Source organism: Symphalangus syndactylus, chromosome 18, assembly GCF_028878055.3.
Source record: "Symphalangus syndactylus isolate Jambi chromosome 18, NHGRI_mSymSyn1-v2.1_pri, whole genome shotgun sequence".
NCBI classification, from domain to species: Eukaryota; Metazoa; Chordata; class Mammalia; order Primates; family Hylobatidae; genus Symphalangus; species Symphalangus syndactylus.
Genome location: NC_072440.2, coordinates 103451991 through 103477950, shown reverse-complemented (window position 1 = coordinate 103477950; position 25960 = coordinate 103451991). Strand labels below are relative to the sequence as shown.

Here is a 25960-nt window from a genome sequence, read left to right as displayed (position 1 = left end):
AATCCAACTTACAAGGGATGTGAAGGACCTCTTCAAGGAGAACTACAAACCACTGCTTAATGAAATAAAAGAGGATACAAACAAATGGAAGAACATTCCATGCTCATGGGTAGGAAGAATCAATATCATGAAAATGGCCATACTGCCCAAGGTAATTTATAGATTCAATGCCATCCCCATCAAGCTACCAATGACTTGCTTCACAGAATTGGAAAAAACTACTTTAAAGTTCATATGGAACCAAAAAAGAGCCCGCATCGCCAAGTCAATGCTAAGCCAAAAGAACAAAGCTGGAGGCATCACGCTACCTGACTTCAAACTATACTACAAGGCTACAGTAACCAAAACAGCATGGTACTGGTACCAAAACAGAGATATAGACCAATGGAACAGAACAGAGCCCTCAGAAATGATGCTGCATATCTACAACTATCTGATCTTTGACAAACTTGACAAAAACAAGAAATGGGGACAGGATTCCCTATTTAATAAATGGTGCTGGGAAAACTGGATAGCCATATGTAGAAAGCTGAAACTGGATCCCTTCCTTACACCTTATACAAAAATTAATTCAAGATGGATTAAAGACTTAAATGTTAGACCTAAAACCATAAAAACCCTAGAAGAAAACCTAGGCAATACCATTCAGGACATAGGCATGGGCAAGGACTTGATGTCTAAGACACCAAAAGCAATGGCACAAAAGCCAAAATTGACAAATGGGATCTAATTAAACTAAAGAGCTTCTGCACAGCAAAAGAAACTACCATCAGAGTGAACGGGCAACCTACAGAATGGGAGAAAATTTTTGCAAATTATTTTTGCTAAAATATTAGCCCTGACAAAGGGCTAATATCCAGAATCTACAATGAACTCAAACAAATTTACAAGAAAAAAACAAACAACCCCATCAAAAAGTGGGCAAAGGATATGAACAGACACTTCTCAAAAGAAGACATTTATGCAGCCAAAAAACACATGAAAAAAAGCTCATCATCACTGGCCATCAGAGAAATGCAAATCAAAACCACAATGAGATACCATCTCATACCAGTTAGAATGGCCATCATTAAAAAGTCAGGAAACAACAGGTGCTGGAGAGGATGTGGAGAAATAGGAACACTTTTACACTGTTGGTGGGACTGTAAACTAGTTCAACCATTGTGGAAGTCAGTGTGCCCTCATAATTTCTGTAACTCCATTCCTCTACAACAAGTCGGAGAGACTGGCTTTAAGCAGTGCCAGGCTCATGCCCAGGCCGAGCTCTGCCCACCAGGTGTGAGCCATACCGGGTGTATGTGAACCTGCACAACCGAAACCCGTCTCTTTGAGGAACTTGGAACGCAACAGTGAGCAAGGCAGGAGGAGAGCAAGGCAGTGCTGGGCTCTCCAGCTTGGGTTGTCCAAGCACTGCTGAACTAACCTGGGGGTTGTCAGTGAAGAACTCTGCAAATCTCCATCTCAGAAGACACAGGAGGTTCAGTCCCAGACACCGATAAGACAATGCCCACGCCACCTGAACCTCCTGCTCCTCTACCCAGCAAAGAAAAATCCCTGAGGATACGCAGCATGCAACTTGTTCTTTCTTAGGAATGTTTTGGAAAGCAATCCAGGTAACAGCCTGGAAAGAAGTTATTGGAAACAGGCTCAGCTGTAGCCACATTTTGATGGAGGAGGAGAGGAGAGTCAGACGCCAGGTGTGGCAGGGGGCAGATGATGGCGGGCCAGCGAGGAGAAACCCTAGCCCCTTCCCCCACTGCAGATCTGAACTGGAGAGGGGAGACCCTTGGGTTCACTATTTTTGCTATTATACTGGGCCAGGCATTTAATTACTAAAAATGATAATTTGTAATGACTAAAAGTGGCAAGATAACATTTTAGGATGTAAACGTGACAAGAAAAATTATGAAAATTATGAGACCTACTCAAAATTCCTCTAGGGATGGGAGTCAAGAGGTCTATAGGCCCAGGCACTCGCAGGAGCGGTCCTGAGGAAAAGGCAAGTTGCTTTGCAATTCTGTTGTATTGCATTCACCTGTCTCAAATGATGGTGACATTAGGCCAGGTGCAGTGGCTCACGCCTGTAATCCCAGCACTTTGGGAGGCTGAGGGGGACGGATCACCTGAGGTCAGGAGTTCGAGACCACCCTACATGGCGAAACCCCATCTCTACTAAAAATACAAAAATTAGCCACGCATGGTGGCACATGCCTGTAATCCCAGCTACTTGGGAGGCTGAGGCAAGAGAATCACTTGAACCCTGGAGGTGGAGGTTGCAGTGAGCTAAGATTGCACCACTGCACTCCAGCCTGGGTGACAGAATGAGAGTCTGTCTAAAAAAAAAAAAAAGAAATCATATGATGGTGACATTTAATAAATTATATCTATTTTAATAACAAATATTTCCTCGCTCATGCCAAATGCTGTTTATTTCTTTCACACTTACGAGCTCTAAAACTCATCTTTTACAAAGATACAACTGTTGCAAAGTATAACAAAAATTATTTCTCCTCAGTTTTCTTGCAAATATATCCCTCTTTCCACATTCTTTAGTTTTTCTCATGGTTCCTGGAGCCTAAATCTTTTTGTCAAATGCATCCCCAGGGTTTCACTCCAGCAGAATCACTCAGATCAGTTGAAGGGTCTGGCTTCTGGACTTGCTATGTGGTTTTTATGTAGAGGGAAAAATAGGAGTTATCTTTCCATTCCTCACCACTCTCCCCATCAAGACTATAATTTAGTCACCCTTTCATCTTTTTTAACAGTATCAGCATACTGAGATGATGATTTCAGCAGTCCAGGTTTCAAGTTCATGGTAATTACATTTTCCATAGAAGTCTGAAGATGTTTTGTGTACCACATTGCTTTAAAAATTGTTCTTCTCTGATTATAACAGGAATATGAGTTCATTATAAAGAATTTGGAAAATGCATAAAAATTTGAAGAGAGAGCTCCCCTAATCTTATCACTCTGATTTCTTAAACGGAGATTTAAAAAATAATTTTTATTGACTGGGTGCGGTGGCTGAAGCCTGTAATCCCAGCAGTTTGGGAGGCTGAGGTGGGCAGATCACTTGAGGTCAGGAGTTCGAGACCAGCCCGGGCAACATGTCAAAACCCCATCTCTACTAAAAATACAAAAATTAGCCAGGCATGGTGGCACATGCCTGTAATCCCAGCTACGTGGGAGGGTGAGGCAGGAGAATCGCTTGAACCTGGGAGGTGGGGGTTGCACTGAGCCAAGATTACGTCACTGCACTCCAGCCTGGGCAACAGAGCAAGACTCCATCTCAAACAAAACAAAACAAAAACAATAATCATTATTAACCAAACTCACTATTTTAAAGACTCATTGTTGGAAAGGGGAGGGGTAGGAAGGATGCTCCTGAGATGTTATTTTTTGTGGGGTATGATGTTGTCGATGTCACTTCTCTTGATATCTTTGCCAGCTGCCTCCCTGACCCCTTGCTTAACTCCAGGATGGCAGCAGAAAGAAAAGGAATACACAAGAGGACAACGTTTAGAACAAATATGAGAGGCAAGAGAAGAGAAGCAAATGCACAATCCTGTGTTCAAAGGCCCAGTTCAAATGGGGAGACGCAGAGAGCAAGAGACAGAGACAGGGAGAGATGGTTAGAGGACAAAGAAAGTGACAACTGAGTTATCTGTTGTCTGCAGGTGACGTTCATCAGTTCATGTGAAAAGACGTCCGGTTTCAGTGGGGTTTCGCAAGCTCAACATATAGGGCAGACCATGTTCATGTTGCCCACCCACTGCCTGGCCACAGCTGCTTCACACTGTAGAGCTGTTTGCTTTTATTATTATTATTTTTTGAGACATGGTCTCACTCTGTCAGCCAGGATGGAGTGCAGTGGTGCCATCAGGGCTCACTGCAGCCTCAACCTCCCAGGCTCACGCGACTCTCCCACCTCAGTCTCCTGGGTAGCTGGGACCACAGGCATGCATCACCATGCCCAGCTAAATTCTTTAATTTTTTGTAGAGGTGGGGTCTTGCCAGGGCTGTAAAGCTGTTTTCATCATCAAATTCTTACCCATTAATAGAGATGGAAGACTTAGAGAGTCCTTCTTCTTGAGAGTACAATCTAATTAGTGAGACAGGTGGTATACTAATGGAAGATATTATCAGTACAAGATAGCATAGGCAAGAACCAAGGAAGCGGCAGCTCAGAAGAATGAGTGGTTTCTGGGGTTAGGGGGAGTTGAGTAAATGCCCTCAAAGAACGGGGGAGCAGTCCAGCAGGGGTCAGGTGAATGATAGGAACCATAAGGTGGGATGGGCACCACATGGCCAGGAGTTCTGCTCAGGACGGCCATCCAACCCCACTGGCTCACAGTCGCAAACCAAAAGTATTTTTAGGGCAACATCAAGTTAGCAAGAGGTTCGGTTCCTTCCTCTCTTTCTTGAAAATTGGGATCTTTGTTCATTTCCAGGGTCTTGGCATCTCACCCAATGTAGGTTGGCACCTTGAATCTCCATCAACCTCCAAAGCCAGAGTTCACTCACAGCAGATTCCCATGAAAGGGAACAAGAACTGGAACAGAGACAGTTAATATTGCATTCGGTCCACTGGTGCATTTTTAGCCCTTCAACTCTATGAGAACTATGAGTTAATATTAATTTTATTGTGCCATAAAAAAATTGTAATTTGGATCTGCTAGTTAGCATGTTTTGAAATTTCACCTGCCTCCTATCTTCATCATAAAATTTAGCTTCATTTGATCATATGTTAAATAATCAAATAATTTATTCTTGCTAAAGATATATTAATAATTTAGGTCAGCACGTCATTTAGCAGCAGCAGCTTCTGTTTATCTTATTGGCGATTGAGTGGGGAGGATGTGCGGCAGATGGGATGAGAGAAGGTATTAAATCATCTTCTAGGAGAAGGGAAAGCAAAGTGACATGGGCAGCACTGCCTGGCACTTCTAGGCACTACTAAGGTGAAACTAGGCAGCATGACGATGTCAGCCACCCAGGTGCAGGAGCAGGTGCAGCACAGGATGCCAGTGGATTTCAGGAGGACTGGCTTAGCTTTGTCAGGTGAAGCTGATGGAGGGAAACAGGAAGGACTTGAAGGGATATGCAACTGATGATTAGAATTTCAGACCACTGAGTCTCAGTGGGGTCCTCAGTAAGACATGAGCTAAGATCAATGGGACAGAAGTATGGTGGTGAGCTGAAAGAGTCTGGATACTAGAGGGGGTGAGATGGAAAGTTGGGAGGTGGTGGAGAATAGAATGCATGAAATGAAGACTACTGGTAACAACAAGGTCTAAAGCATGTCTATTGGTGGCTTACGTAGAAAGGGGGGAAGATCACTGGAGGACTGCAAATCAGGGAACTGAGAGGCCAGAGTGTTGGAAGGTTTTTCTACAGGGATACTGAAATCATTAAGAATCATGTGTTGTGTTGAAGAGAGTGACAATAACCAGATTCTAATATCTTCTAGTAGGGGGTGACCCAGAAAAGTCTGTAGATGGTGGCAGCAAGGAGGAATGGGAGGTTCGATGTCAGCTAGCCTGAGCTGGACTCTGGCATCTTGGAAAGGAAGAAGAGACAGTCGTTTGCAGATAATATGGAGGAGGAAGGAGAGTACCTGCCTCCCCTGCAGGCCCAGTGATGAGAGGGTTCAGAGAGACACCATCACTTCAGAGGGCTACAAGACAAGCTATGTCCTTAGGTGAGATGTCGGTTTTCATTAGACCAAAAGGTGAATAGTAGAGTGTGAGGAAATGGGGATTGTTTTTGTTTTGGTCTTACTGGTCATGCGCCATGAATTCCCAAGGACAGTGGTAGTGTTTGGGGAGTTGGAGGCAGGGGTGGTGGATGGACTGCATAGAGCTGCATGAGGGATAGCAAGGTTTCAATTTGAATTTTTTTTTAAGAGACAAGGTCTCACTAGCAGGCTGGCCTCAAACTCCTGGGCTCAAGCAATCCTCCTGCCTCAAATTAGGCATGACCTGGGCCTCATATATCCCTATGCCTGGGATAGATGTCACCATGCCCAGCTCAATTTGAATATTAACAAAAGTGGAGATGATTTGGCAAACATAAATATATTGAATGCTATGACTATGGACAAAGAAAAAAAAATTGTCCCCGTGTTTACAACAGCAGCATTAGGCTCTGATTGTTGAGCCATTCACACAGCAAGTTCCAACAAAGAGCACCACCATCGAATACTTAAAAAGCATGAACCACATTGTAGTTTATGGGTCCAAATTCCTTATGGAGTAAAATGTCAGGAGCACATGATTGTTGGTGCAGCGTTTCCTAGTTCTTCATCATTAGTCAGTTTTTCTGTGAGCAAACCGACTCGGAAAGTCAGATGATTGAGTCAGACAGGCTGTTTCCTTATATTGGGTATATCCTGAATTATTCCACTGTCTACTTTTCTATTATTCTGGACAAAGTTTTAATTTTTTTCTGTTTATGTTCCTCCTATCCCCCTGGAAAAAATTTTTCGGGAAAATACTGTGCACCAGGGTCAAGAAAGAGAAGTACATATCATGGCCCCCATGTCTGGAATTTGCTTACCGCCTCAGTCTACAAATGTAACTTGACAGCTCATTTGCTGTCTTGGTGGGTTGGAGCACGATTCGTGCACATGTGGCTTAATCTGCATATTAACTACATCTATCATTTTGCTTTTGTCTTGCTGTCGTCCTTTTAATTAAACTTAGGTCCAGCCTGGGCAACATGGCAAGGCCCCGTATCTACAAAAAATTAAAAAATTAGCTGGGCATAGTGGTGCACACCTGTAGTCACAGCTACCTGGGAGGCTGGGGTGGGAGGATTGCTTGAGCACGGGAGGTTGTGGCCACAGTGAGTCGTGTTCTTGCCCACTGCACTCCAGCCTGGGTGATAGAGTGAGACCCTGTTTCATAAACAAAACAAAAAATGTTAAGTGTAACAGGAAAAGAGAGGAATTGAAAATATGTTGAATCCAAAATGAAGTTCACAAAATTACTTTGTAAAATATATCTCCATCTTTTTTTCTATCGATAGAAAAATGATTAGAAAGAAATGTACCAAAATGTTAAAGTTGTTTATCAGTGTTAGGACAATGGATCAATGAAGAACTAGGAAACGCTGCACCAACAATCATGTGTTCCTGACATTTTATTCCATAAGGAATTTGGACCCATAAACTACTTGAATGCGTTTTACTGCCCAGGTCATGCCTAATATAAACATCAGGGAGGGAATCACCAATTCGTGTGTGTGGTGAACCGATTAATTCCTAATCTGAGGGTTTAGATGAAAAATATTTAATCTTGTCTACAGGACACCTTCAGTCTTAGTATTAAGCTTTTATTTATTTATTTATTTATTTATTTATTTTGCCTTACTGCAAATTTTCTAAAATTTATCAAATTTCACAAAACTCTGTGGTTTGTGTGAATATGAAATGTATTTAAGAAGTATAGGTTATTTCAGTTTGGCAACTGTTTAACAATGACTGATTTTCTAAGTGATTCTGTTTACACCCAATTCCAATGTATGTGTTTTAAGTGTTTCTCATGCTTTAAACATAGCCTCCAGGACCTAAACATGTTGACAAAATGTGGCCGGCTACCATGAATCAGTGTAGAGACTTTGGGAATTATATCTGCACATCAACTATAACTAGTGGCCAGTAATGAAGGCCCTTGGCAACAGAAGTCCCATAGCTAAGTGAATTAAGCTGAAGTAAACGTTAGATAATTCATGAATTTGTAGACTGTTCTATACTGAGTACTCTATCTCCTTCTTTGGTTGTGAAGTACTTTTTGACTTTCTACAAACATATATATTAACAATGACAACACCATGTGGTTAGTGTAAGGCACACATGAGAATACTGAGCAGAGAACTTGCATCTGGAAGGCTCAGGAAAAGCTGCCTGGAGAAAAACACCTCCTCTTTGAATGCTTACCATGCATCATAGTGCTTGGAGCATAGTACAAGTTCATCGCACATTTCCTGATTAGTGACAAGGAACCTGAATCCTGGTAATGAAGCTGGAGCCAGTCAGGGAGGAGGGGTGGGGAGGATGCGGGGAGGAGGGGAATTCTGGGCAAATGGAGCGGCAGGCACACAGGCTAGGAGGCAGGAGCAAGTCAGACAGTGGGGCAGGTCCAGCTACTGCGCATGGCTGGAGGATGAGAGTGAGCATGTGTGTACCGGCAGGGCAGCAAATCAGAGGGAAACATGACGAAGCAAAGGCAAGCAGCTGCCAGACCACAAAAGTCTTTTATGTCACATTAAAAGTTTGCATTTATCACAAGCGTTTCAGAGAAAGTTTCACCTTTTTTTTCTTTTTTGAGACAGGGTCTCACTATGTTGCCCAGGCTAGAGTGCAGTGGTGAGAACACAGCTCAACCTCCTGGGCTCAAGCGATCCTCCCTGCTCACACTCCTGAGTAGCTGGGACCACAGGCACACACTACCAGGCCTGGCTAATTTATGTTTTGTAGAGACAAGGTCTCACTATGTGCCCAGGCTGGTCTCGAACTCCTGGGTTCAAATGATCCTCCTACCTAGGCCTCCCAAAGTGCTGGGATTAAAGTGTGAGCCACTGCGTCCAGCTCAGTTTCACTTTTGAAGCAAAATAAAAAACTATCTTTAGAAAGATGACTCCGTTCTGTATTGTAGACTGGACTGAAGGAAGGCATGACCGGAGAATGGAAGTCCGGTTAGGAGGCTGTTCCTATAAACTAGATGAACAACTGGGAGGGAGGGCAATGAGATGGAGTCGGTTATCTGGGGGGTGGGCACACAGGGTTGATGAGGTCAAGATGGTACACAGGTCTCTGACTTGCGTAGCCAGGGAAATATAATCGTAATTAATGAGATAGGGACTATAAGAGTTATCACAAGCTTTGGGGCTGATGGAATGAGATGATGGGTTTCGTTTTAGATGTTACCAGTTGGAGGTGCTTTGAGTTTTGTATGGAGATACTTAGCAGGGAGTTGCATACATATTGGTCAGATATAGGAAAGGGAGGAAGGGCTGGCGGGAGGGGAGTTAGGCAGACAGATGTGTGCTGGAGGGAGGATCAGCACAGGGGAGCTGTAACAGTAGGTGTGTATGCTCTGAGAGGAGGAAGAGGAGTCTCAGGAGACTGAAAATGATTATCCTGAGAGGCAGGAAGAGAAGGAAGGAAGGATCGTCACACAGAGCCAAGAAAATAACTTCAAGAAGAGCATTTGACTCGTCAATCTAGTCAAATGCTACAGAGATAAAGTGACATAAAGAATGAAAAGCATTGAATTCGGCAACAAAGAGGCGAAAAATGACCTTTGTAAAAATGGTTCAGTAGAGCGTTGGGGACAAAAGGAACACAGAGGTGGTGTTGCCTACTCCTCTGAGAAGCTCCGTTGGAAAGGCTAGGGTTGTAGAACAGGTTGCCATTACTTTTTAATTGGTCCTTCCCTCCTATGAAAGAGGCTTGATCCTAAGGCAATGTGAATATGGTATTCTTCTTGAGGCTAATGATGCATGCATTAAAAAATGGTGGAGTGACAATCAGGATCTCAACTCTCCAGTCTCTAGTGCTGGGCAGCCGACTTTCCCAGTAATGGCTGAAAACAGCTGGCATCTAAGCTCAAATCTCAGGCCTGTCTTTTTAGGGTCACTCTCATGTTCACCCCTCACAAAGGGACGGCACCCAGGAAATGGTATCCCTGTCCTGGGCCACAGTGCATACAGCTCTGTGCTGCTGACCCATCAGGACCAGAGCCCCTGCTATGGTGAGGCTCAGCCTGTACCAAAAGATACAACTGGGATCACTCAGGAGGATGTAACAAAAAAGAAGACTCAAGCACAAAACAAAGCAAACTTCAACAATAGGTACACAGTCAGAAAACAGAAAAGCTTTTACCAGGAAAGAGACATGCAGTATTTAAAGACTTAAAATCTGAGCTGACATCTGGCTCCAGCAACAAGCTGACTGAGCCAACACAACTCATCATGCCACAAACACTGAGAAAAGCTATCGGAAATGTAACACGAAGTTATGTTGTAAAATCACATAGCTAAGCGCACAAGTAAGGCAGCCAAAGGCAAAGCCTCCCCAAAGAGGCCCATGCTGACATCGCCGGTACCCCTCGGGAGGGAGAGAAGGCCAGGACAGGTGCATGCTGACATCGCCGGTACCCCTCGGGAGGGAGAGAAGGCCAGGATGGGGGGGGTATGCTGTCCTTATGTGCAACATCCTTCTCATGCGAAAAAAAAAATTGAACTTAACGTGGCAAAGCAGTAACATCTGTTTAGTCTGAGGGTGGGCACACAAGTGTCTATTATATTGTTCTGTACTGAACCACCTGTGTGAAATATTTCACTGACATTTTAAAAACTTGCCCAATTTCCTATTACTCCTTTTCCCGGTGGGGGGAAATGTTATTAGACAGATAGACATACTGTTGGTACATAATAGATCCAAACTTGCTTAACTCATTTTTTATTATATTTGTGTGTAATACTTTATAAAATTCTTGGCATAGCTTTTCTTTCTTCCTCTAACTCCCCACCTCCTTTCTCAGCCCAGGAAAAGCCTTCCTCAGGGGTCCAGGAGCCAGCTCTTCTGTGGAACTCTCCCACACTCAGCTCTGGGTCCTCACTCCTCCTATTGCCAAGGCCCCTTGTGAATGCCTCCAATAAAGCACTAATGGTGTCACATGGTCACTATTCACTAACTCGAGGACAAGGGTAATGACTTATTCTCCTTACCCAGCACGTGGGTAGGAATTCTGAGTCTGTACTGCTTTTGGTCATGGCCCAATTTCAACATGGTCTTGAATCTCAAAATGGGGTAACTTAAATCTGGCATGAAATTCTAAGGTCTTCCAGAGAGAGAGCACTATGACTGGACCCGTGAGTATGCTCAGCCTAGTATCTCTACACAAGAGTCAAACAGAAGACGTTTCCCTACAATTGTTCACAACGGCATAAAGGAAGAGCCCCCAGGTATGCTCTGAAGTTCTTCTAGGTCTGTGTGTGTCTAGCAGAGTCCCAGCACTCTGCTTCCCAGCAGCCACACCCACGCCCTCCCACAGGAGTGCTGCAAACCGGCTAACTGCAGGGCCTGGGAGGTGGGCGTCCCTTTCAGCTGAGCAAAGTCAGTATCTTCTTCACTTGACAAGTCTGTTTTAGGAGAGAATACAGATACTATACACTAATTTAAGGTTGTTTTAATTATCTTCCAAAGTGCTTATAACATGACAATAGTTTCTTTTAAATGATCTTTAAGCAGTTACAGAGTCAATGACTCTTTAGAATATTATCACCATATTACTGAAGAATCCTTCAATAAAAATGACCATTAACTCTCCTAACAGGGCCAGTATTGTTCTATAAGTGGAATTAAAAGCCTAAGATATTAGCAAACACACACACACGCGTATTTTTAAACTACTGTTTAATCAGTTGTAAAGACACACAAATTAGAAAAAAAAACATGTCCTAAACATGTTACAAGTAAGTTAAAAACACCTTTAAAAACCAGCAATAAGCCACCAGCGCAGCTCTGACAGACTAGAAATGAGTGGTTATGAAATTAGCACATCTCAGTTTGACTGACACAGTGGGAGTTTTAATTTACCATACATCAGCAACTAATTTATGAATCTGTTGAAAAATAACACTTCTTTAAAAAAATATTTTGGAATAATAAAAACAGAAAGCACAGAACACCACATTCTATTCTCAACTCGGGAAGGCAAATGTAAATACTGAATTCTGGCTGCTGGAGTTGGGTCTCTCCTCATGTTTGGGCAACTGAGGGCTCAACTACTACTAGGCAGAGATCAAGACACAACGTTTAAAGGAAGGCAGGAATGAAATCACACATGTTCACTCTGTATATGGAAGAATTTCTCACTTCACCTGAATGATTTTACTTTCATTCCTATTGCCTTCTATCATGCCCCTTCTGGTTCAGAGGAGCAGTCACGTAAAAGTGACAAGATGGACAAGACTGGTTTGGAACACATTTGTGTTCAATGTTTGATTCCTTTTTCCTTGTGATAAAGTCAGAGGCAAATGTACTTCATTGATAAATCTGTGTGCGCAGAACCAAAAATACATAAAATTGGGAAAGAGGCATATTTTAAAAGTCTGTCAAACTCTCAACATGTATTTTTGTCCTTTAATGCGAAAGTACAGGGAGGAATATTCAAATTGATTTCCCAAGAAAATTAACCTAAAATAGTGAACATGAAACAGCTAAGACTCTGGTGAAAGATAGTCAGTCACCTTTTCCATTTCAAACACGTTACTAAGAAACTGGTTAGTCATTTTACCTATGTTGCTCTGTAACTTCTGGTTTTTCACTGGAGCATTTCCATTTATTCTTAGTGTGACGTTTGATAAAACACGGCTGGAGATGGCTATGCATCGCTGAGTAAGCTTCAGACAGCGGTTCTGCATGGGTCATCACACCATAATTTATAGAACATATAGTCTTAGTGCTGTGTTTTTTCTTTATAAAAGTTGTACTTAAAGAGGAGTTATAATCAGTTTTAAAGGTAAGACAAATTAGTTGGTGTAAAAACTGTGTATTTAGGCTGTGTTTCACAAAATTTCCCAGTCAATGGCCTATGGAGCGTGTCAGTTCTTTATTGGGGTTTGCATAATGTTAAAAAACCTATTAAAATAAATATTATTTTAAAACATACAAAAACATTATTCAGCAGCCTACCAATTAAAATGTAATTGGCTGCAACCTCTGTACAAGAAAAGCCTCAAAAAGCAGCTTAAGCATTGATTATAAGAGCTTTCCTACAAAATACCGACGTGGAAAATTTCATTTTAAAATTTCTGTTGTAATCAGAGTTTCTATAAATAGATTTGACTACTTCGTGTTGCAGAAAAACACTGTAGAGACCCTCTACGTTCTAATCTTTCAAACTCAAATTTCAGAGTGTATTTCTTTTTTTTTCTTTTCTTTGCTTTTTTTTTTTTTTTTTGAGACGGAGTCTCGCTCTATCGCCCAGGCTGGAGTGCAGTGGCGCAATCTGGGCTCACTGCAAGCTCTGCCTCCCGGGTTCACGCCATTCTCCTGCCTCAGCCTCTCCAAGTAGCTGGGACTACAGGCGCCCGCCACCACGCCCGGCTAATTTTTTTTTTTTTTTTGTATTTTTAGTAGAGACGGGGTTTCACCGTGGTCTCCATTTCCTGACCTCGTGATCCGCCCGTCTCGGCCTCCCAAAGTCCGCCCGTCTCGGCCTCCCAAAGTGCTGGGATTACAAGCGTGAGCCACCACGCCCGGCCATTTCTTTTCTTAAATGCAAATCTTTTCCTTCAGCATTGGGAGCACGCGTTGATCAAGAAACCCACTTTTACAAGGGCTGGAGAAAACAGAAATTTCAGCATCTAAGATGAGTGTATCAACGACCAGCCACTCATTAAATGCACACTGGGTTAAATGCAGCAGTTTTATAAGGTATTGAGGGCAGTTAAGATCACATCTCACAGTGTTATTTAGGATTCTGCACCTATATTAAATTTCAGCCAGGAAGAACTATTAATGCCTGGATAAAACTCCACAAAATACTGGCTTATATCTAAAACTCTGGACAAATTTTTAGCTAACACAGAAATAGCAGGCACTATTCTGAAACAATTATTCTCTCAAGTAATTTTTCTTTCAATTATAACGTAGAACTGTTAAGACCAATTAACTAATAATTGTGAACAGTTGATAAGGAAACAAAAAAAAGTATAAATGTCCGGATTTGTTCATGAATATACAAACTAAATACTTACAAGGTATGAATTTTAAATAGGAAAGATTTTTGTCCTAAAACTGATCTAGTCCTTGAGTAAAAGTATAAATTTATAATTATTTTAATGGCAAAAATTTTAAAGCTATTGTTTTCTGCGGTTTAAAATAAGGTGTAACTAAACTAAATATGCTTTAAATATCCTTGAATAACTTTGAGATGTTATATAGTGGTAAACCCTGTCCAGTAGTCAGTAATCTGTATAAAATATTTCAGAGCATGTATCTTCTCCAATTCTACACAGCACAGAAACCAATAAAGCAGAGAGAGCAAAACGAAAACATGTTTTCTTCAGCAGAGACTATTTCATTATGCAACACTCATTGTAAGAGCTATTGCCAGTGGAAAAAGTATGTTGCCATGCCTTCTGATTTAAGGGATTCAGAGGTTTCACTGTTATCATGACAACCTTTTGAAATGTCAGGGCTTTGAGCTCAAGTAGTAAAAGTCAATGACCATGACAACAGTGTGGACTGTGGATTTGCCCAAGTCCTTGAATCCTACAGACCTTGCTAATGGCTCCGTTCACGACACCCAACTGGTCCTGAACTCTTAGTATTAACCCGTTTGCTTACGGCTGAGGAACTTGGGGTCGACAGGACAGGTGGCTCCTCCAAGTCTTAAGTCTCATGAAAGGCAGAACCAGAATGAAGATCCAGGTCTCCTCCTAGGTCAGCTAGTGCTTAAATGTGAGTTACTGTCACTTTCTAGAAACCTCCTTTTTACTGCACATTTTTCTCAAAAGTGGTATGTTTGGAACTTCTGTGTGTGTCACACATCGTGGAGACCAATAAATATATTTTTGAATCAAATGGACAGTAGTGGCTAATAAGAGAAGTGGTCACCAGACATTTTTGAAGCCAAATAAATCTTCTCTATCCTGCTGGATATTTTAGAAGCTAAATAAATTCCCCCAATTACCCTGAGTTCCAATAAAAATACTTACTTTAAAAACAGAATGAGCCACTTATATAATGGTGACAACTGAGGCATACCAAATTATACTAACTCTTATTGTTTCAAGAAAATGAAATTGAAGGATGAATAATTATTTTTGTTCATTTTTTCCCTGAGTAGTATATAATTAACCAAAAGTATAAATATGATGTTGATTGATTATCTCTGGAGTGATTTCATGATACCTGAATAGTGGAAAATATATAACATAAATATGCATTGAATCTTATTCTATTGATTAAAAAAAAGCAAGCACATAATACAATGAATCCCCTTTCTATTTAACAGGAGTAGACGTACCAGTTTAAAATTCTTCTACTGTAAGTACTATAAGCAAAATATTAATCTTTGTGACTATTACTCCTCCAAACTAGAGGAGAGCTATCCAAAAACCATTTCATAAAAATAACTAGTTGATTCAGGGGTATGAAAATCAGTCAAACTGGATATGGAATTATTATCTTCAAAGGAACCAGAAAACCAATCAAATATCTTGCTTTCTAGATGACAGTGCTAAGATTATATTCACTAAGCAAGAAACAGGTAACAGTGACTAAGTGTGTTTACAGGCTGAGAAATAAAGTAAATTCAGGTAATAGAAATGTGATTATTTGTAGGTGGCTAGATAGGCTGAACCAAAAAAAAAAAAAGAAGAAAAAAAACCACACACATACATACAAAACCCAACAAGTTTGTATTAAGCCTTCTTGTTTTCACTTATGACATGCCTGAACCTGTCTTTTAAATTCTTAATCTGTTCACTTTCTCTATTAAGCAGTCGGATTCTCTCCAACATTAATGAAAATGATCAAACAGTTTACAGGACAGGAACTTTCCATGAACATTCTTTCTATTCTCTCACATTAAACAGCTGGCATAATTTCTTTTCTCTTTTTTCTTTTTCTTTTTTCTTTTTTTTTTGTGAGACGGAGTCTCCCTCTGTCACCCAGGCTGGAGTGCAGTGGCACAATTTCAGCCCACTGCAACCTCCGCCTCCCAGGTTCAAGCAATTCTCCTGCCTCAGCCTCCCAAGTAGCTGGGATTACAGGTGTGTGCCACCACGCCCGTCTAATTTTTGTATTTTCAGTAGAGACGGGGTTTCACCATGTTAGCCAGGCTGGTCTCGAACTCCTGACCTCAAGTGATCCACCCACCTCAGCCTCCCAAAGTGCTAGGATTATAGGTGTGAGCCACCATGCCCAGCCAACATAATTTCAATGCATGGGAAAACAGAGGAAATTTATTTAGTTATCAATCCTTTCCTGAGAAGGAATGGTAGGGTTAGCCTTATCAGCTGGAAAACACTTACTTTTAGATAAATAAAAATAGATTAGGATATTTCTAAACTTCAAAAAAGACACATTCCCATTTTTGCTGAGACCTCAAACGTTGCAAGTGCATTTGCTTTTCCTTTCTTCTTTAAATGAAGTATTACATAGCATAAGCCAGATGGTTGCCTTGTCCTTAACTTCATTTGCAAATTTATTAGTGACCCCACCCCCCGAAAAAAAGAGAGAGAGAAACCCATCACAGAAAACTTGCATTTCATTAAAAATTTAAGGCAAAAAGTAAAAGTAAGTTCCATACATAGGTCAAATAAAGGTGAAGTCAGAAGGCTTTGCCCCCCCCCACCCCACAGGGCAGGAGGTACAATCTGGGGCTGAGGCCGCTCCACTGCCTGGCGTCAAATCCCACTCTTCTGCTTTCAGCTCCTGTGGCCACCACAGTCCTCTGTGGGATCGCAGGAGACGCCTAGTAATCCAAGGCAAGATTAATCGTGGTAAAAATGGCCCATAAAATAAAAGCACATTTTTCCACTTACAGAACCTAAAACTCATTTTAGTAAGAGTTCACAGCAAAATTTTAATGTGAGAAGCGTTTGAAACTGAATTTACATTATTCTCAAAAAATGTCACCCAGACTCAATGACTTTTAGTTTTCATTTCCCTAAAAGTTTCCCAAATATGAATTAAATTGTCAAGGATAAGAAATGGATTAGCCAGATAGTAACCTACCTAGCGATTTCTCTTTCAAAACCTTTGAGCAACCTACCAGTATTATTTTCAAAGCCTCTAATTCTACATAATTTATGCCTGATAAATTTAATTTAGGAGTCCAAAGTATCACAAAGTCATTCAACTTTTTTAAGTCTCACATGATGGCGCAGAGCTCTGGCGTGGGGGAGAAGCGGCCGGCAGCGCCGCGGCTGTGCCCCATGCATTCCACCGGAGGCCACACAGTGCTTCTTCATTCCTGCCTTCCTTCGTCACCTCTGTCTTTTAAGAAAAAGAATAAGCTTAAAATATCACATTACCAAACCTTTCATCATGTTTTAAGAAATTCCTTCTGGAAGCGCTCTTTGACTGCACAAGGCCATTAAACTCTCCAGCAAAATCAGCTACCTATAATTTGGCGTCCATTACTGTTTACAGTTTCACTATGGATTGTAGTCATTTGACATACTTTAAGAAAACCTTTCAAATACTGAGATGTTTATTGCATTTAAAAAATATCCACACTCTTAAATATCCTGTTTCAAATTCCTCCTAAAATCCTTTACAACACACAACATCAACTACTGCAGTAGCGTTCTCACAATATTACACTTGAAAATACCATTTAGGAACATATTTTAGGAAATAGAGGGTTTAAGGCAAGACATTCATTTGGAAAAGTTAATTTCTCTCTATCATCCAGATTGACACGATTATTTTTCCACCTCTTCAGTGCCTGGGGATACGCAACGTACATTCAGCAACAGGGCACGCGTGTGACCCTACGGACAAGTGCTGAGGTTGGGAGTGCCCACTGAAATATGGAAATACTCTTACATAAGGCATGGCCCACGGGGACATGGCATGGGAGGGCTTGTTTCGCTCCATTTCCAATCTGGTGTACAGGAAATTCCTTATCTATAACTGTCCATTTCCCCCCAGTTCATTGCTTTTCCAACAAACTCAAACCCCTTGAAAAGGTGCTAAGATTGGTTTCTGTTAACATCAAAAAAAAAAAAAAAAAAAAAAAAAAAACAGCCCTTGGAGCCTTCCCAATCACTGCTTTAGTGATGAATGTCTCGAGGCTATTTCTTGATTCTGATTGCAAACATTGTTTGTTGTAGAAAAACTGTTCCATCCCAAAGAATTTTCTCCTTCATCAAACTTTTTGGATTGTGAGAGCTGAATGTTTTCATGTGTATTCTTTCTTTGAGTTTTTTTCACCGGCAACAACAATAATACTAAGATACCAAGAATGTGCAGGCAGTAATACCAGGAGCTAAAAGAAAAAGGGAAAAAGTTTATTAAAATTTGATAATTAATAACTCTTAATAACTGCACACTTGTTAAAATGTCACGTGGCCCACCTCAGGATGTATTTGTTTACTACATTACTACATTATTCTTTTATTTTTCCCCCTCAGGAGAAGAAACCTGACAGTGTAGGCCAGTGGGTATTTATAGCACTGGATAAACCCAGGCTGGTTAGAAGCCTGATTTTCTAGGTAGCATATTACATTCCTTTGTAAGGGTCAGAAGGCCATGGTTAAACAGAATAAAAACAAAAAGGTACATATTAATACCGGTAGCAATCTGAAAATTTCCCTAATCCAGAGAATCAAAAGTTGAGTCAACAAAGAAAATGTGGAGATAGTTAAGACTTTACCAGCCTGGCCTCACCTGCTATTTACTGTCTCTAAGTTACAAATATTCTAATGAGGGGAGTGGCAGAGAAGCAATATTGCTTCTTGATGATTACTTTCATGAAGCAAAGAAAGGCCACATTATTAAAAATATTGAAAACATCATTTCTCAAATTATATAAACCAAATGTAACCTCAACTGTATCTATAGCTGTAAGCTCAAGTGATTCTGAACAAAGTACCTGGGATAGAAAATCTAACCAACAGCCCAATCAAATTTTTAAACATGTACTAATTTTGTTAAAATGGAAACTTTAGCAGGACTTACTTAATGTCTTCCTATATAATTATTGTCATATTTGATTCAATAATTTTTGACTACTCTGTGCTAAGTCATTCTAAATGCCACAGTAATAAAGAATTTATAAAAGAATAAAGTTTTTGATCTCTAAAATATCACCATCTAAGATGGGGGAGTGGAATTTGGTGGGCAGGGAGAGGAGATAAGTAGATTACAAAAATACGGAATTCGAGACAAGACAATTTCTATAATATACAGATCACCACAGTATCAATCAAACATAAAAGACACAGTGAAAAGGAACAAATAAAATATAATTTATTTTCCTTAGGCTGGGTGTGGTGGCTCATGCCTATAATCCCAGCCCTTTGGGAGGCCAAGGCGGGTGGATCACGAGGTCAGGAGCTCAAGACCAGCCTGGCCAAGATGGTGAAACCCCATCTCTACCAAAAAAAAAAAAAAAAATACAAAAATTAGCCGGGTGTAGTGGTGGGTGCCTGTAATCCTAGCTACTTGGAAGGCTGAGGCAGAGAATTGCCTGAACCTGGGAGGCAGAGGTTGCAGTGAGCCGAGATTGCACCACTGCACTCCAGCCTGGGTGACAGAGAGAGATTCCGTCTCAAAAAAAAAAAAAAGATAATTAATAATTCTTTGTAAATAGCTGGTTTTTTCCCCAAAGAAGTTCAGGACAATTAAGCTAACAAGTTTTTTGTTAAATTTAGGAGAGGTTTGAGGCAGTGGTTACCTGGCTGATATTTCTGTGTCTAAATCACTCATCTGAGGGTTGAGTAGTATGAGTCATTCCACAGAGAAACGCTGAGACTTGCTTGGTTCAGAATTAAAAAGTAACTGATAATGCATTTATCAGCAGGAAATGTGGCTGTGGTACTATTTTTCTATTCTATCCAATAGCAAGAAACTTTCTCTTGAAAATAAAGCTATTCCCACTGACAAAGTTTTAAGAGTAACACTTACCTGTAAAACGTGAATGATGGTTTTATAGAAAGAAGTACGAATGGCACAACTGTGTAACTTATTGCTACTTGAGTTACTATCCATGTTATAACATCATAAAATAATTTCAGTTGGGAAGGTTCAATGAAATAATGTCTAAAGTTATTTCTCATCTGAAATAAAGAAACAAAAACATTTGCTGTATCTTTAAATTAACATTACTTATGCAGTTACACTGGTGATATCAACTGTTGGAAGGGTGTGGAGTGGAGTAACTGAAACTCTCCTAAGTTGCTAGTGGGAATGTACACTGCTACTGTGGATAAAGTTGGTTCTAAAAAAGCAAATACACATTGTACATACTGTGTATAAAAGAGAGAGAGAGGGGGGATGAGGAGGTAACAGGGAAAACATAAATGACTGGTGAGTCTGGGTAAAGGGCATATAGAAGTTCTTTGCAACTTTTCTGTAGATTAGATTCTGTATTAAAATAAAAGGTCTCCCCCCCAAAAAAGAAAAGTTTAAGACAACACTGCCTAGAGATCCTTAAATCATATTTGGTAAAATATAGTATATAAATAAAGTTTGGTTTACCTTCATCCTTAACTCTTATTTAACCTCTGCATTTGTGAAAGACAAACTTGGCTTTGCTAATGTGCAAGTGCATGGTGTATTGGGGAATGACAAGTAAATCTAATGGAAGCAGAGAATTCATGTATGCATAGATACTGCGTAATTCTAGAGAGGCAAATGGGGGAAGGGAGCAAGGCATTGGCAGAACGTGAACACCAGGTAGGGAAGAAGCCTATCCTATTCTGTCTGCAATGGGAGGGAGTTAGGTACAGTTTTTAAGCGGAAGAATGGAATGCTGAAAGCCCGTACCTCAGGACAAATGGATTTGTCACTGGTGAACAGGATGGAATCAAGAGCAGGTGACTGCCATGGCGGTGAGCTAGGCAAGAGATAGCAGAGCCTAGCCACTAAGAATTATGGGTTTTGCTAATGTCCTTCTGATGCTTAGAATGCCATTTTCTTCCCCATTATACTTCACTCACTATTGAGATAACTTTCGTCTCTCAAAGTCCAGATCCAAACACCTTCCTAATGGGGCCATCTCTAATTAACCCAACCTAAAGAGACTTCTTCCATCTCTAAACACCTATGCTACTTAGTATTTATAACACCCATGAAATCTGTCACACATGCCTTGTGATGCACGTGTGCGTGCACACACACATGCATAAGGTATGTACACACACACATACACCTTATCCCAAATTAGACTACAAACTACTGGAAGGTACCCTTGTTAATACTTCTTGAAATTTCCCTCATATATCCCCAAAGTACCTCAAAATGGAATACAGTAAATATCTGCTAGTTTGTTAAATGAAGCCCTCTTACCTGTAAGTGCCATTAGCAGCTTGTTCAAACATGGTTTTTGTCATGTCACTTTCCTCTAACTGGTCTTCAAGGGCTTGCACTAAATTATCCTTCTCCTTACCTCTCTCATGTCACCAACCTAATTCCTCAATTGTTTCCCAAAATATTACTCTAGGTTCTATCTAGGCAAATACTCTAAAGAACTGTGCCCACTTCCAGTGTGGCTCATCCACTGTCTTGGCCTAGCACAGCCTACTCTTCGTCTCAGAGAGGACTCAAAGGTTATGGCTTTCAGGAAACATTTCTAAAATAAACCTACCCATTCTGATCATCTTTATTTAACTCAGTTTTTATCTCTCCTTCAGAAAATTCTGTAAAGACAAAGTAACATTTTGTGAGTGCCTCCTACTTGCCGGCACATAGAAACGTGTTTTCCCCTCACAGGAACTGGGCATGGAGCCTCGCCCGTGGTGAGCGCTCAGCAAACATGCACACAGTTACACACCTCGCTTCTAGTGGAAAGGGCAATCCTGACCGTGGCCAAGGAAAGAGGGTCTACCTTGTAAGAGAGAAGTACTCAGCCTTTTTAACAGTTCAAGCGGACCATTGAATTGTAAAATAAAATTCTTGATACTTACAGCTCGTGCTGCTAATGTCATTAACACCCCTGTTAGAAACGTTAGATAATATCCTGGGTATACCCCGTGCCAAATGGCAGAGAGAATGAACGTCTGGATAGTTGGACTGAAGGAGGTTCGTTCATAACACACCCTAGAAACCATGAAAAACATGGAGAGCCAAGTGGAGTGAGTGACCCGAGTTTACGAAGCCTGCAATGATCATTCTTTTATTACCTGACAGGATTTAGGGTAACTAGAAAAACAAATACAACTTATCTTAGGCAATCACTTCTCTAGGATCTCAGGGAGGCCATAGCTATTAAGTGTCAAAATTAGGAACATAAAGTTAATTCCCATCTTCTTACTGGTATATATAGTAACTTAAATGATCATTTCTAGTATTTGGGAGTCTATACAATTTACAAAAAGAGTAAGGTTACTTTTATCCTACATTATTTTATTTTTAAAAAAATCAATAACTTTCAACTGACCTAATAACACTACTCTTTCTGGAAGATAGACTGTGCTTAGTCTACAGTTTTCCTGTAACAGGGATAGAGAACTCAACTGAAAATAAAGTTTCCCTAAGGTATCAAATTTAAATTATAACAATAACAAAAAATAACACAACAGATTAGCTCAGAGGATCTGCAGCCACTGGGGAGACTGCCAGGCACTGTGAAGAGATGATAGCGTATGCTAGCCATCTCAAGGGATAAAGATGTTTAATTTGTCATTTAAAAAAGGACACTATAAAAAAAGGCTGCTTAGCACCCTATCATTATAGGGGCTGTTTTTTATGAAGTAAATTCAAGATAGGGCAATGTGCTCACAGGGACGATAAGAGAACCCCTGGGAGAGTGTGCTGTTCCCCAGCTCTGTCCTTCACACCTGTTACTCCACCTAGCCTGGCTTACCTCTACCTTGCCCTGTTCATGAGACACACTCCTGACACAAACCTCAGGTCAAGCACCCACACTTCCAGGAAGTTCTTCCTGCATCCCTCTGTGCCCTCGCTGTTCCTGCTTTCTCTCTCCTTATCCTCACCACAGGGAACAGCACGTGTCTGATTATACCACCGTGTCTTTAACAAAATTGCGAACTCTTTCACTTTCAGGAGCTGAGTCTTTTTATCTTACTCATCTTTGTTTCCCTTGCCTAACAAATAAAATTTGTTGAATTGAAATATTTAAAACCGGGACTGTTCTGGGGTACCCAGGCATAAGTACTGTGTGCTTGTACAGGCACTTGTTAATTTAAACCACATCTCTACTGAACGCAATCAGGAGCTGCAAAGGAGGATACTGGTGACTTCTGACATTGGCAGAGGCCTTTAAAGGAGACTGAGAGGGCAGGATAGCTGCACCTGCAGGATAGCTGCATTTGCGACTCAAGCCAAAATAGTTCTCGCTCGATATTGACTTGCTTAGGAGGAAGCTAACAGTGTTTCCCGGCTGACACTGAGGTCACAATGTCACTCAACACCGTTAATTTAGTCAAGAACCTGAATTCAATGAAACTCAACCTCAAGAACTAGACGCCAAAGCACATCTAAAGATTGTTTTTGAAGGAACGCACCTTTTGAGCCAAAGAGCTGTCTGAATATTCCAATTATCAAGAAACATCTTGAAACTTGTTGACATCTGAAAAAAAAGGAAACTTTTTTCTTTGTGTCACAAAATAATGAAGCTTTAAATACAATAATATATTATTATGCTAAAAAATAAAAACAAAAATTACTTAACATCGATGGTAGTATAGTGATTTCTCTTTCCTTAATCTTGTTTTTCTAATGTGGTAACATCATTCTACATAAGACAAGTTTATTTATTGTTGGGAACATCTATGAGGTGATGGATTATCACCCTTTTCTCCTGTATGTTAACATTTACAAGGGATGTCATGGAATTGTTCCAAAGAAATTCCTGAGAACGTGTACAAACGCCTTTCGATGGCCTCCCTCTCACACTGAAAACTGGGGCGCCCACCTCATTACCTCCTTCCTGCCAAGCTCTGCCATGGTTCTGGGTGAAGCAGACATCCACCGCGACATCCTGCCCTGCCATTGTCTCTCAGCGCTCTCAATTCTGGCGCTGTCTGGCTGTGCTGCCCCTGAAAGAGTGGATCTGCATACCCAGATCTCGCAGGGCATCCCACCTTCCCAGCTTCCTCTCTCCAGTTACTCCCACTAAAGCTATTCTTTGATCTCAGAGGGGCCTTTCGTCTCCCACCCTGTCTACTTTCATCCTATGTAACTCTCCCCTCCTCTGGTCTTCACTTCTGACCATTTTAGATTTTGTGTTCCCTTATTTACTACTCTTATGTCAGAATCTTCAATGCTTTTGTTTCTTTTTCCTTTCCATTCACCTCCCTATCAAAACCCTAATTCCAGATCAACCACACTGTCCACTTTCCCCACTGGTAACATTTGCACGCTGAGTGCAGAGTATCACCACATTTCAGACCTTTGTCTTAAGTTCATGGTTCTCCACCACGACTGAGCCCTCAACCTACAAACCTGTTTTCCTAGACAGTTCATTCTCCTCTTCCTGAAAAAAGCTACTGGACTGAACCATTTGAAATTTTCTTTTCTCTTTTTTAAAAAATAAAGTCAAGAAGAGGTAAGTGTCAGCAATTTCACATGACTCAACCTAATACCCCATCTGTATCTCTGGTCCTATCACCTCCTTTCTCCCTCACAACAGGTAAGTTGGCCTCCTACTTTACAGAGATGATATAAAATCATCAGACTCCAAATTCTCACCATCGAACTACACACTCAGCTGCACACACACTTATCCTGCCCTCCTTCCTGTCTTTATAACAGGAGAAGTGGTCCTTCTCCTTCAGGGCCAATGTCTCCACTTCCATCTTCTCCGGGACTTCAATCAATAGGTCTCTCTCCTTCAACTGCAGGAGAAGCTTCACACTCTGTCCTCCAAATAGTCTCCTAATCAGTAAACATGTTTTACTCTCTCCATTTTAAAACAAAATTAAACAAACAGCTCTCCTCAATTCCCTGTTCCCCTCAGCTACTGCCCTATTTCTACCCTCTTCCCTTTACGGGGAATGAACTCCTAGGAGTTGTGTAATCTGGCCTTTATGCCAATCCCTCTCCTGAAACTGTTGTTCATAAAACCATAAACAAGGATGGGCACGGTGGCTCATGCCAGTAATCCCAGCCCTTTGGGAGGCCGAGGTGGGTGGATCACCTGAAGTAAGGAGTTTGAGACTAGCCTGGCCAACATGATGAAACACCGTCTCTGCTAAAAATACAAACATTGGCCAGGTGTGGTGGCAGGTGCCTGGAATCCCAGTTACTCAGGAGGCTGAGGCAGGAGAATTGCTTGAACCCGGGAGGCAGAGGTTGCAGTGAACTGAAATCGCGCCACCACACTCCAGCCTGGGCAACAGAGCGAGACTTTATCTCAAATAAATAAATAAATAAATAAATAAACGATAAAGGCATTTGTGTCCTTCTCTTACTTGGTATCTCAGTGGCACTTAGCATTGATGACCATTTTTTCCTTCAGAAAAATTAACTCCTTTCTTTACTTTTTCTCAAGCCACACACTCTCAGCAGGCATGATATCGCCCCCAGGAGATGAAAATTGGTTCTTAAGGGGCAAAAATATCTTTTTTTAGGTATAAAGAACATATATACATACAGCAGTGTATCAATAGGTATACAGTGTATCTGTGGTATTAAAATTTCAAGGGGGAAATTATTAGGAAAAGAGTGTCTCAAAAGTCCCCTTAAGGTGTTAATAATAAACAGAAAGTTAGAAACACTGCTATATCCATCACTCAACTTCAACAATGATCAATTTTTCCCTCTCCTTCTCCATTTTTATTGCCAACATTGTTGTTAAGAATATTTCAAGGCAAATACCAGACTTATTTCACCTGCAATTAGTTCAGAATATGTCCAATAAATACTTTTTAAAAGACCATGATCAGACAAAATTAATAATTCCTCAACATCATCTAATCCCCCTTCGTATTCAAATATTCCTGATTGTTTAGAAAAGTCTTTTCCAGTTGGTTTGGTCAATCAGCATCCCAAAAAAGTTCATACAGTGCATTTGGCCAAAGCCTCTTTTAATCTGTAATAGCTTGGGTCATATGTCCCATAGAACTTCCCACTTTTGATCTGATCTGGTGTCTAACTTACCCTCTATACTCCACATCCCCTCTAAATTTAGAAGTATCTAGAAATCTGATTCAGATTTGGTTATCTCAGCACACTTCAGTGATGGCCTGTATTTCTTATGGCATCCCATCTCGGGCACTTACTGCCTGCCTGCCCACTTTTAGCAAC

At 40.9% G+C, this 25960-nt stretch overlaps 1 protein-coding gene across 3 annotated transcripts in view; it reads right to left on the bottom strand.

The window, feature by feature from the left end:
• Nucleotides 1–11405: 11405 nt before the first annotated feature.
• The window catches only part of MBOAT2 (membrane bound O-acyltransferase domain containing 2), a 153762-nt gene continuing 139207 nt past the window's right edge, over nucleotides 11406–25960 (bottom strand). For all 3 annotated transcript variants that reach the window (XM_055252544.2, XM_055252545.2, XM_063622840.1), the window contains 4 exons: nucleotides 23218–23282; nucleotides 21658–21790; nucleotides 19658–19809; nucleotides 11406–18017 (listed from right to left, as the gene is read on the bottom strand). In XM_055252544.2, coding sequence (XP_055108519.1) covers nucleotides 17795–18017; nucleotides 19658–19809; nucleotides 21658–21790; nucleotides 23218–23282 — 573 coding nt within the window. In that variant the 3' untranslated portion in view covers nucleotides 11406–17794. The remainder of the gene's footprint in view (nucleotides 18018–19657; nucleotides 19810–21657; nucleotides 21791–23217; nucleotides 23283–25960) is intronic.